We start from the raw sequence: 13,850 nt of genomic DNA on the forward strand, positions 1-13,850 counted from the left end.
ACAATAAAACAGAACAAATATCAAGAGCCTAGGCACAAAAGACTTTTTTAAGATTTAGCAGTATATCACAAAACAACATATTTTTTAAGTAAATGAACAGCATCTTAACAAACAACTTATCTGTCCAATACATGTTTTACTGTTCTAGCCCGCCCGCTTAGCTCAGTAGGTAAGAGCGTTGGTCTACGGATCGCGGGGTCGCGAGTTCGATCCTCGGGCGGGGCGTATGTTCTCCGTGACTATTTGATAAACGACATTGTGTCTGAAATCATTAGTCCTCAACCTCTGATTCATGTGGGGAAGTTGGCAGTTACTTGCAGAGAACAGGTTTGTACTGGTACAGAATCCAGGAACACCGGTTAGGTTAACTGCCCGCCGTTACATGACTGAAACATGTTACTGTTGAAAAATGGCGTTAAACCCAAAACAAACAAATTTACTGTTCTGTCCCACAGAGTTGGATACTTAAAATATTCTTAATGAGTTGTCCCCCTTTAAATAAGAATGCCATTTGTAAAGAAATAAATGTAAACAATTGTCAAAAACGATGTTTTACCTAGTTGTGTAAAGTTTAAACACTTGCCAGATGCATCAAAACGAAGACATGTAACAGCTTTAAAAAGGGTGAGTTTTTAAAGCCGCTGAATTGTCCAGAAGTGTGGTCCCTTCATGCAGCCCCTTTCCGGAATTCAATACATATATAAGTAAATTGACAATGGTTTTGTAGAATAATATACTAGTAAATGTTTTACGCTGTTAAATTTTCATGTAAAACAATACTTTCTTTCTATGATTTGATGACGTTCGAACTTCTTTCTCTGAAACATGAACCTATACCTTAAAGTTTTTTTCTTATATGTAGCAAATATAAAAAGCCTAGGCCTTGCAGTTTCAGGCAAGAAGATTTTTTAATTTTTTTCCCATGTAAAGCTTGGAACCCCCTTGGTGGAGCCTCTTTTCACCCCAAGGGCTTAATATTAACAATTATGGAAGAGGACTATTAAGCAATGCAACATACCATATATACTTAGTCTTGTGGTTTAAGACAAGAAGAGTTTTACAGTTTTTTTCCCTTTAAGTCTATGTAAAACTTGGGTCCCCCGAGGTGGGACCTGTTTTCAATCCAGGGTTTCAGTTTGAACAATTTTTGGTAGAACCATACGGCAATGCGTTCTACAAATCATGTTTTCTTCAAACTGTGTATAAAAGCCGCCTTGCAAAACGGGACGTAAACTAACAGAAACTTAGCCTTTTACGTATATACTTTGATATCAACTAAAAGTACATGAATAGTTATCTCATAGACATGATGTCCTCTTTATAATGTCTTCATATCTCTGAAACGCTAAGTGAATGGTAATTAAAACAAAAAATAGCGTGAATAGAAACAAGTATTTTAGAGAAGGAAAACAAAAACACCATTAAAAAGCATTATTCCCTTGCTTTGTGTGTAATGCCATTTTTCAGCATTTGTCATGGTAACAAAATTGTTTTAGATTAAGAAAGAGTTTGGTAGTTACTAGACACTAGAATTTAACATACCTTTAAAAAACTTCCAGAATAATGGACCACTTGTACTAGTTTTCCACTCACACTGCGATAACCCATCCGCGCATGTCACAACTGGACCTGCATGATCAATGGAATAATCATTAATATATTAAGGGCATATTAGAATCGAAATTATTTATAGCAAAAGAGTGTTTTAACACTATTTATGCACGATGGGCGGTAATACGTCGTGCGTTATAATTTCAAGGGGGCTCAGCCGGAGAAAATTATTTTAAACGACGTATTACCATCCGAATGTATAAATAGTGTTTAAACACAGTTTTGCTATAAATTATTTTGATTCTAATATTCCCTTTATATAAAACAGTAGATAAGATATAGCAGTGCTCTTTCCTGGTTGCAACAAAAACATGACGTCACCGCAAGATAACGTCACGTCATTCTAGCGTGGGTTTTAAACGTCCACTACTAAAACCCGAACGAGTATTATATGAAAACCAGAGTTTGTAGCTGAGACTTCCTATTTACTGAAAATATAGCCCACTGCATCGGTTCTGACCAAATAGTCATGAATATGTTCAAGAATAACTAACAAATAAACAAAAAATGTTGCCTATGTCAAAGCGAAAGTATGTTTTCCGACTGCTTACGAACCCGTCGAGCATCTTCGGACTTTTTCGGAAGAATCCTCCGAAACGAGGCTATAATTTATAAATAGATGCAAAGTATATCATATGCCCAAACGATAATGTGATTTTTACAAACTTAGCAAATGGAATTCAATAATTTTGTAACTCATAAAAACTTCATGAAAATCATTCTTATAATACAGGTAATATACAGCTATACTACAAGCTTTCATAAGGACAATTCAGGCCCTTCCCGATTGAAAGTGTTTTTACAACTTCGTCTGTAAACGTTTTCAGTTAATCTCTTTTCAGTATAATTTTAAGAATATAAATGAGTAACCGTCTTACACTGCAGAAACAAAGTATGATTGAAATTTACCTAAATACACTTATTTATGTGCATATGGCTACATTAATTTAATAAGATTTTAGACATTAAACACATTGTCTTGGCCTAATATATGTCACTGTCAATTTTAAATTAAAATTTTGTTCATCTCATATTTTTCGTGCAAGTCGTGCATAATTACCATCATGGAAATACAGTTATTTTGTTGCGCGTCTTAAATGGATATTCGTTTGAAACAATTTTAAAATTACGTGATCCCGAAGAATTTCGACCGATTACGGAAAAGCGATAAACACGAAAGTAGGACAAAATGACCACCCATGTCAGTCTAAGAAAATACAGAAACAATCATTTGTTTCTCTGTACATGTGTTGATTTCAAGGGAATATTGCACGGCTATCGTAATGTTTAATACTATATTTCAAAATGTGTAGTCTTTTTTTAAGATTTATGTCTATTCATTTGTCTTTATTTTGCACCTTTAACAGAGACAAGCATATCAGAATATGTTTTAAAATACACGGCTTGGATATGTTTCATCATCATCTCATTTTACAAGCTGATGAAATATTCACAACAATAAAACTACCAAAAATGCTTTATACTGAACATTTCTTTGCGCAGAAACTTTTAAACGTAAAGCTATAATTATATATATTATATACATATACATACGTTGACATTCACCAGTCAGAAGTTTCACATTGTCTATCGCAATATAACCTTTCAATCCTTTCCCACGAGTAGCTCTGAATGATATTTTAAAGGTACTTGTCGGGTTAATATTGTCAGGAAGCTGTACGCACTTATCAATCCATTGGTTTCCATAGCTACTGTTTTGGTTAAAAAGTGTCGTGTGTAAACTGTCATTCTCATAAAGCAGCACCTGTAGCAAAGCACAACGGTATGAAAATGCTAAGGTGTTAATCATCAGACATGTATACAGTTTAGCTCTATATAATAAAATCGTGCATTAGTATTACACTTACAAAAGCCAAATAGCTTATAATCACTTGTTTTGAAAAAAAAACAAGTTTGTAAGATCTGTAATGTTCGTATATATCATACTTTACTTTCGTTTAACTTTTCCTACAATAGCTGAAAATAAATAAATGAAACAGATAAAAGGAAACTTTAACATTTAATGATCTGGAAGTCACTCGAAACTTTCACCTGCAGTAATCAAAATGCTTGCATACGGTACCTTTAATGTGAGTTTGCTTCAAAAAAGTAATAATTACATAGATAATTAAATATAACTGTAGTGCTAGAAAAGATATATTCAAAGAAGGCCAAGGGAAGGCTCCAAAGCTGAGTGGTGAAGTCGCTGACTTAAAATCGCTTGTCACGTACGGATGTGGGTTCGGGCCTCACACGGGGCGTTGAATTCATCAAGTTAGGGAGCCGTCAAACCGGCTTACGGTATGTTGTTGTTTTACTCAGGTGCCCTCCCGTAACAAAATAATGTACGGAAGGGCATTTGATTCTTCCGCCACCATTAAAGCTGGAAAGTCGCCATATGACGTATAATTGCATCGATAAGACATTAAATCAAACAAACAACTCAGAGCAGGCTAAGTATGTACAAATATTGTTTGAAAAGTGTATCATAAATCATAACAAAATATAAGACACGTTTTACCTCCAGTTCGTCCCCATTTACTTCATACATTTGGTATATAAATTGGACAGCGGTAATATTAGCCAGGTTTGGTACCATAAAACTCGTGACAGTCTCGTCACCCTCGTTGCCAAATGTAGAGTTGACCGCCATAAAAGAACCTAAACGTTTTGAAAACTTCATTGAATGCAATGTCGACGATAGATGATTCGTGTTTAATCTTGTGCATATTAAGGTAGAATATAACAAAAAGAAAACAACTCAAACACTGCAGTTGTAACTAGAGTAATCATCTGAGCATAAATCATAAACAGTTGAGCCTCGGCATGAGAAAATCAACATAGTGGCTTTGCGACCAGCATGCATCCAGACCAGCCTGCGCATTCGCGCAGCCTGGTTAGGATCCATTCTGTTCGCATTTTCAAAGCGAAATCATTTGAGAAATCATTAGCAAACAGCATGGATCCTGACCAGACTGCGCGGATGCGCAGGTTGGTCTGAATCCATGCTGCTCGCAAAGCCACTATATGTTGGTTTTCTCATGGCGCGGCTCAGTTATACCCGGTGTCTCGAATTCGCTAATAACAAAATTACGGCTATCTTGGAGACATTTTCTAATTCTGTGCACAAAATGTTGTTTTAGTATGTTATATATATATATATATATAGTTATATATATATATATATATATATATATATATATATATATATATGCTGCTTATATACACTCCATATTTGTATATATACTCATACCTCTTTTTAATGTTTCATACGGTGCCCCTAAAGTGACATGTTACGCACTTTTTTCCACTTAGGTAATGTGAGACTTTTTTTATTTCGTTTAAACGAAATGATTTCGTTTTAACGAAATAATATTTCGTTTAAACGAAATAATCGTTACGAATGATTCGTTTAAACGAATAGTTATTCATTTAACGAAATGATTTCGTTTTTACGAAATGTTATTTCGTTTAAACGAAATCATTTTGTTAAAACGAATTAGTTATTTCGTTAAAACGAAATGTTATTTCGTTTAAACGAAATCATTTTGTTTAAACGAAATAACTAATTCGTTTAAATGAAATGATTTCGTTTAAACGAATTAGTTATTTCGTTTAAACGAAAGTTATTTCGTTTAAACGAAATGATTTACATGTTACGCACTTTTTTTCCACTTAGGTAATGTGAGACTTTTTTTCATTTCGTTTAAACAAAATCATTTCGTTTAAACGAAATAACTATTTCGTTTAAACAAAATCATTTCGTTTAAACGAATTAGTTATTTCGTTTAAACGAATTAGTTATTTTCGCACTTTCGCACTTTCGCACTGCCAGGCGCTTTGGTCTGGTAAATTGTGGTGGTGAAATTAGTCGTATAAATAATCTCTACTGTATCAATGGTTATTACATAATGAATTTATTTAACTCGTTGAATGAAATAATAGATTGCAAGGCTCTGGCAAGGGGTAGTATTCTATCAATGTTATTGAACGAGTTTAATAAGTCACAAATGTAATACATTGTGTATTCTATCTATCACATGTGTGCTTTTCTTCCGAAACATCAAAATACTTCACTTTTTTTTACTATAAAAACAAGTCAACGTGTCTACATGCTATAAACAACGCCGACGTCAAAGCTTTATAACACACTGTAGCGTATTATCATTTTTATGTAATGGCTTTAATACACTCCCTAGACGTCAAACATGTGATAGATATTGTACTGAGAATAACTGTTGGAACTTGTACCATTAGCTTGTATACGGCTATATGTTCTGTTATAACTTTGCCACATCCATATGTACGAATGTTTCGTCCTGTCACAGGAAATACACTCAACAGACATTCCGCAAGATCTTGGTCTGTCAAAGTCGCACATACCGTCTAGAAGACTCTCTGGAAAAGGTAAGACTCATCTCTTTTAGTGCAATTTTAATTAATGCAATAAAAAACATAGTGATAATGACATTTTGTCGCAGTATTGACTCATTTACATAACAAGATTTAGTTATTTTCAGCTTAAGCTATAATCCCGTCGTTTCACAATGTTATGTGGGAAAATTCTTTACTTGGATCTTGGAATGATCATACATTAACAAAAATGTTTTAACAAACCATGTTTTAAGTGGTTTATATGATATACATATGCTAGTTCTTATAGTGACTTAATCTATACTCAGCCTGTTGCGTTCCGTTATAGTTACAATATGGGGTTAATGAAAGTACTACCTGCACAAGGTCCATCAGTGAGCAGAATTTCGTCTGCAGCTACAGCGGAGCTTGCACTTGGCCCACGTTTAGCTGTGAACACTAGTGAGTCTACAGCAAAAGTGAGAACATAGATACAGAGGTACATCTTAGATATAAAAGCCAAATACTTTAAAGTAATAAGGTAACCCAATAGTTTCCTTCGACTGTACTATTATCATTATTGCATTTCTAAATGGTATTTTAAGATGCAGTTTTTTATGAAATGTATGAAATTTATATGCTTTTTCTAGATATAATATCTATTAAATAAAGTGTAACTATAGACTTTTTAAAAATTTTACCAGTCTGATTCATCTAAACTTTCTGTTATCTGCGACCATGTTTGAAGCAAAAAGTGCAATTTTGCAACTTTCTGTTTTTAAAATTAATAAAAAAACTTTCAACAGCCAAAGAAACATTTAGGATCGGGCTAAAAATTTATGGTAGGTCAAGATACCGGAAACAAACTATATTTTAGGCCTTATAATTTCTATCTGTATATTGATTATTTGTATTTGATTAACATCATATTTTACTATAACTATACTTTCTGCATTGCCAACTTTCGAACTGCAGAAGACCTGTTGGATATTCTTGCATAAAACTACTTTTTTCACTGGATCCGCCCATGTATTAACGGGAGAAAAATCGTGTGCAAACAAGGCAATTCACGTGCTGTTGATACCCAGTTTTTATTTTTAAAATGCTTTCCCAGGGACGTATAGATCTACGTAATTCTGCGCAGATTTACATCTGGTATCTGCGTCTTTTTTCTTTCCTAAAAACCTCTTCTTGAAGCATTAAAGATGCAATCTAAACCATAGAATGTTTTACTGTATCAGTAACTAACGCCGAATGCGCTTCCCCCAACTTTGTTCGTACTCGTTTCTTCCCTTGTTTACTCCCCTTTTAGAACTCTGCGTCAGTTCAGATTTTGTAGACAACCGTGAATTTTAAAGAATTGCGTGTTTACCTGTGCGATTCTTTGTTTTTAGGTATCATATTTATGATTTTGTAAGTATCAGTCAGTATGTTTTTATCTAATTTCCCGAAGAATTTATATAAACAGCTTGGAAACTTGACACTACGTTCGTACTCATCCGTACTCCAACTGCGTGTCCGTACTCGATATAACTCGAACATAAAGTTATTATTCTTGAAATTGTGATCGAGTCCAGCAAATTGTGAACTGATATGAACAATTATTGGTAATTTTATGTTTGTAATAATGAGAGATAAAAAGAAATCGCTTAAAAACCTTCAGGATGTGCTTTTGATAGTGTTGTTTATTTCCGGGCCCTGGATACGGATATTTAAAACATGTTTACCGTTTCCAAGAACAACTGGAATGGTAAATAAAAAATGTACCGGAATCGTCAAGTCATCACATATGAAAACAATACATAAATCGTCGTGAAATATATTTTTATGCAAGAATAGCGACCTTCGGTCTCGGTCACAAACAATCCCGCGGGCTTCTGCAGACGTTAATACACAAAAAAACGTGTATTATCCCTACAATCAGCACGCTTTACCACCGTTATTGTGTGATATTGGTATAGAGAGTGCACCTCTTCTTCGAGTAAATCTATTTATAGCTCTTGGTTAAACTCTTTTACTGACGTCATTCTGCAGCAGTTACCGTTGATTCTCTTTCACGAATCAACACACGATTAAAAACTAAAAATTGATTAACAAAGTCTTTTTTATCAAATTGTCATAGGATTGGACTCCTCGATTTACCATGAACAGAAATCAGTAAACCAAAATATTTATCATGAATTTAATATATATTATGCCTAGACGAAATTGGATTGAAGTTTTAAACTGACTCTTAAGTGTATATGATGACTAATTCTAGTTTTCACTCTTTTATAAATTATGAAATGTTGCGAGCGAGGTTGCTCTTTGTATTTAATCCGCTACATAAATCTTTCTTGCTTGTCCTACTAATATTTCTTCATGATATTTCTGTTTCGTATTTTCTTCATTACGTTCGTCAAATATGAAAAGCATTGGCACATATAATGCATTTGTACACAATTAATGAGCATAAGTATGTCGAAATCAAAATGCTCGACCTCTGTTTTAGACATACCTTTTTGACATACTGAGTCATAGTAAGAGTATACTACAAATGAATTGGTAAATATTTAGCAAAACAACAGCAAGTTAAGCCACATGTACGTTTAGAGCCTCTTCTTCAAAGTTCTGAATTTTAAAGCGCAGTTTTAATCATATCCAACTACAAACTTTTTGAGCTTCCAATCATTCTTAATGTTTACTGTCAAATAAATATTAATAAAACACTTCTCCCCATAGATATGCATACATTATGATTTCGTTGTATTGTAATGTTGTTTTATATTCAAGATTGTATATTGTTTATACCTAAAACAGAACGCTACAGAAGAACAAAAAAATAAGAAATGTGCGGTTGTAAACTTACAAATTAAACAGACAAACTTACATCATTATTTCCTTCAGTTTATCACTGATATTGAGAAATCTACATGAAATTTACAGATTTGCATATAAATCAAATAACTAGAACTAGATACTACACGGGCCATACAGCCGATTATAGACCTCAGTTTGTTATTGCTGAAACATCTCGTGTCTGTACAGCATACAGCCATGAACTTTTAATACTGGAGAAATAGTACAATTATAGGACATGTTAGAAAATCATTTACATTATATGGTAAGTACAAACAGTTTAAGTAATATGTTGATGAAGAAAAAATATAATAATGGTTATTTTGACAACTTTTATATTTACTAGTAAATGAAGTATTGCAATGTCATAAAAAGTCCCCAACTGGAAGCACTTTAATTTCACTACTACACTATAAAATAATCTGTTAATGACGTATAAAAATATTATACTACATATACAATTTGTACAATATGTTATAACAAAACACTTGGATTAAAAGTTTGCATATACAAAAACTACAGTTGTTGACTGTTTCGTAACTATAATCAAGGGTGGGAGAATGTCACCATATACGCTCGTCATAGCAAATTTCATCATTTTAAAACGGAAGTATCAACAAAGGGAAGTAATCAAAGAAGGGTGCCTCATGGTGATGACCATTTGTGCCAAGTTACATCAAAATCCCTCAATGGATAAAGAAAAAATACTGCGAACAAAGTAATTCTTGAATTTTACCTTTGGTGTCCAAGTCTGACCTTGACTTTAGAACCATGGACCTGGTTCTTACACATGAAAATTGTCTCATGGTGGTGAACATTTATCCAAACTGATATTTAGATATTTAAATCCTGTTTTGTATGACAAAGTAAGAGATTGGACAGGAAAAAATCCTATTAACATTTGATCTCGTAATGTGTCCTTGACCTATAAGCTAGGGTTTTGGGTGTTGCGCCTGACACATTGTTTTATCATGGGAAAGATTTTTGCAACGTAATACTGTAATCCCTTGATGAATGACAGAGTTAGTTTATACATAATTTATTTAAGGTCGATTGTGAAGGAAGTTCTACAACTAATATTAATCACTCTCGACACCTCATTCCTGGTGGAATCCATCACCACGAGGGTTTTAGAGAAGAGGCCAGTTTCCTTTGTACTGCTGGGCGTCAACCAAGGGAGCTAATGGCACCATTTTTCACGTCTATGGTATGACGCGGTCGGGGATCGAACCAGCGACCTCCCGCACTCGAAAAAGACGCTCTATCACTAGGCTATCGAGGCGGTAAGAGTTCTGGACCGGATACAAAACAGACCCTGTTTATGTCATGTTAACATTTAATAGCCAAGTGTGACACTGACCTTTGAGCCAAAGTTCTGAAAGTGTGCATAAAACATCCTCTTAGTATGGGGTACATTTCTGCCAAGTAATATGAAAATCCCGTCAATGATGGCGGTTATGAACCGGACAGGAAAAAATACCTGTTGACCTTTGACATCCGATTGTGTCCTTGACCTTTGAGTAGGGATCGGGGTTTTCCACATGTCATCTCATTTTATCATGGGGAATATTTCTGCTAAGTAAAATTAAAATCCCTTAATGAATGGCAGAGTTATGGACCGGATGCAAAACTGACCCTGTTTGTGCAATGTTAATATTATACTGTAAAGTGTGACCTTGACCTCTGTATTCTGAAAGTTGTGCATGACACGTCGTCTTATTTAGAGGTTTATTTGTGCAAAGTAATATTAAAATTCACAGATAACAGAGTTATGGACTGGACAGGGGAAAAAAAACTTGTTGACCTTTGACCTCCAATTGTGATCTTAACATTTGAGCTAGTGGTTCGGGTTTTGCGCATGACACGTTGCCTTAACATGGGAACAATTTGTGCGAAGTGATATTAAAATCCCTAAGATTCATGATTTCATAGTCATGGACCGGATATGAAACAGACCCTGTCCATGCGTTGTTACGCCTGACTGCCGAGTGTGACCTTGACCTTTCAGCTAGGGGTAGGAGAGCTATGCATGACACATTGTTTTATTACGAGGTACACTTCTGCCAAGTAATATTCAAATCCCTTCATGCATAGGAGAGTTATTGAACAAACAGGAAAACGTCGTCATATCATGGGAAACATTAGTGCAAAGTAATATAAAATCTCTTAATGCATGGCAGAGTTATGGACCGGACAAAGAATTGCGGACAAACAAATGAAAGGACGGAGGGAATGTCGGAATGAGGGAAACGAGTATTCTTTTAAGACCAGTAACTGGCTTTCACCAAGTAGGGGACTAATAAATAGAATCTTTAAAACATAAAAGAAAGATCTGCATAGTAGTAAACCGTTCTTATCTATGAAATAGAAATAACCACAAACCCTTGAAGGTGTGGACTGTAGCATGCGGTCCCTGAACTATCTAAATTAAACCGATATTTCTGAATTGTTGAACGCGACCTGTCGAGTTCTGACTTTTCCGATTTCTTTCTATGATCTAATAATAATAAATTATCTTGTAGTAAGTGCTTTAATCATGTTTTGCTCTATTCAGTTATAATTATGAAATCACAAATTATGTTTCGAAGTCAAATATTTATATATTTGTATTTTTTAAAATAAATACTATAAGAGAGGGTGAAGAAAAAAATCAAAGAGTAGCTTTAAATCAGTTAGTAAAATAATTGCTAGGCGTCGAAAATCGGGTATGTGTACAGTGGCAGAAAATATAAAATATGTTAACTCCAGCATGACAACAGACAAATAGTCTGATCTAAGTTTCATCGTGATTAAGCACTTCAGTAGGTTGTCATAATAAGATTAGAAATAAAACATGAGATTTATGTTTGTATTTTGCAACGTACATTCTAACTTCTTTTAAGAATATTTTTGCAGTTAATGCCAAATAAATGAAAAATGAAAAATAATGAGCGACAAATGCATGTCTTGCGTTTCTACAGGTTATCATAGCGAGAATAGAAATAATACATGAGGTGTATGTTTATATCTGGCAACCTAATTTTTTACTACATGGAAGAATATGATCGGCAAATACATGCATTTGTTACAGCAAATAAGAAAAAGTACATGAGGTCTTTGTTTGTCTGACAACTCACATACCTATAACACTTAAGAAACATTTTTTCGTAGTTCGTGCGAAAGAAATGGAAAAGTATGATCGGCAAATACACGCATTGCGCTTCTCTAGGATCTCTTGACAAGATCAAAAATAATGTATGAGGTCTATGTTTCTGTCTAACAAACTAATTTTTATTACATTTAAGATTTTTTCTTCGTAGTTCATATGGTCAAACTGATATCACAATGACTTACTATTTCGGGCCATACCATGACAAAATCAGTAAATCCCTATTGCATTCATTTTCAAATAAAGGACATAGCATATATAACAGAATCGTGTTTTAATATATTTAATCGCTAAAGCTGTTATATGTGGTATAATTTACTTTAACTATCGGGGCTTTTTCCGCCTTTCTCATGAGACCAAATATCAGCCCAATCCCCAGTGCCTAATATGCTCCATTTTTCCCTGTATGAAGCAAAACTGCCACTCCAAAGAAAAAATACCCAACTGAAATCATTATAATCATTATTCAAAGAAATTTCTTGCATAGTAAGTTTTGTTGCCAATTAAATCACATAAAATGTTTGATAAAAAAGAAACGTTTTTCCTTTTTTAGTATAAGTAACATTACTGTCTCCCCCTCCAAAAAATATATATGATTTTTCCGGAAAATTTTATACTTGTAATTAAATAAAACCTCTCGAAACACATAAGTACATTTACATTTATTGATATATAACACTGAATAATAAAGTACCAAAATGTGTTGACGGATGAGGTCTGCCCAACTGAAATCGAATAACATATATATAAACGACCCGATTTTTTTAACAAACACGCACGCACACACACGCGCGCATTCTTGCACGCACACACGCGCGCGCACACACACACACACACACACACACACACTGTCAAAGTTTAAACATGACAAATCTAAATAAAGAGTAATTCTTTTTTTGCATGGTTTGAGCACGCTCAAAAGATAGGGTCGTGTGCTTGGTTTTTTGCTAGGCTGGTTTGAAAAATTTGGACCTCACGCAATATCTCATAATGGGAGTCTATAGTAAAATCATAACTATCATAACATTTTCGCGAATAGAAATTTTTCTACAATGTAGATTTTGATACAACTTCTCACAGAGGGCCAAGATGACCCTAGGTCGCTCACCTGAGAAACACACCATAACACACCATAACAGTGTAAACATGTTTGACCTAATGATTTCATGGAAAAAAATATTCTGACCAATTATTAAAATTGGAGCAAAAAATCTTGAGTATAAATAAGTATTTTCTTTGATTTGACCTAGTGACCTAGTTTTTGACCCCAGACTAGCCATATTCGAACTTGACGTAGATTTCATCAAGCCAACCATTCTGACCAAATTTTATGAAATCCAGTGTAAAATGCAGTCCCTACTGCATACACACGGTTTTTCCTTGATTTGACTTAGTGACCTAGTTTGTAAACCCAGATGACCCATATTCGAACTTGACCTAGATTTCATCAAGGCAATCATTCTGACAAAATTTCATGAAGATCAGTTGAAAAATACAGCCTCTATCGCATACACAATATTTTTCTTTGATTTAACCTTGTGACCTACTTTTTGACCCAGATGATCCATAATTGAACTTGACCTAGATTACATCAAGGCAATCATTCTGACCAAATTTCATGAAGATTAATTGAAAAATACAGCCTCTATCGCATACAGAAGGGTTTTCTTTCATTTGACCTAGTGACCTACTTTTTGAGTCCAATGACCCATAATCAAACTCAACGTAGATTCTATCAAGGCAATCATTCTGAGGAAATTTCATGAATATCAATTGAAAAATACAGCCTCTATCGCATACATAAGATTTTTCTTTAATTTGACCTAGTGACCTAGTTTTTGATCTCAGATGACCCATATTCAAACCCAACCTAGATTTCATCAAGGCAATCATTCTGACA

At 34.2% G+C, this 13,850-nt stretch overlaps 1 protein-coding gene across 1 annotated transcript in view; it reads right to left on the reverse strand.

Moving 5' to 3' along the window:
• The window catches only part of LOC123549403 (uncharacterized), a 137,630-nt gene that overhangs the window by 37,113 nt on the left and 86,667 nt on the right, over positions 1-13,850 (reverse strand). Inside the window, exons 41-45 of the mRNA XM_053546709.1 lie at positions 6,343-6,432; positions 5,863-6,009; positions 4,133-4,272; positions 3,166-3,376; positions 1,543-1,629 (exon numbers count right to left, since the gene is read on the reverse strand). Coding sequence (XP_053402684.1) covers positions 1,543-1,629; positions 3,166-3,376; positions 4,133-4,272; positions 5,863-6,009; positions 6,343-6,432 — 675 coding nt within the window. The remainder of the gene's footprint in view (positions 1-1,542; positions 1,630-3,165; positions 3,377-4,132; positions 4,273-5,862; positions 6,010-6,342; positions 6,433-13,850) is intronic.

The sequence above is a fragment of the Mercenaria mercenaria genome, chromosome 6 (genome assembly GCF_021730395.1).
Source record: "Mercenaria mercenaria strain notata chromosome 6, MADL_Memer_1, whole genome shotgun sequence".
NCBI classification, from domain to species: Eukaryota; Metazoa; Mollusca; class Bivalvia; order Venerida; family Veneridae; genus Mercenaria; species Mercenaria mercenaria.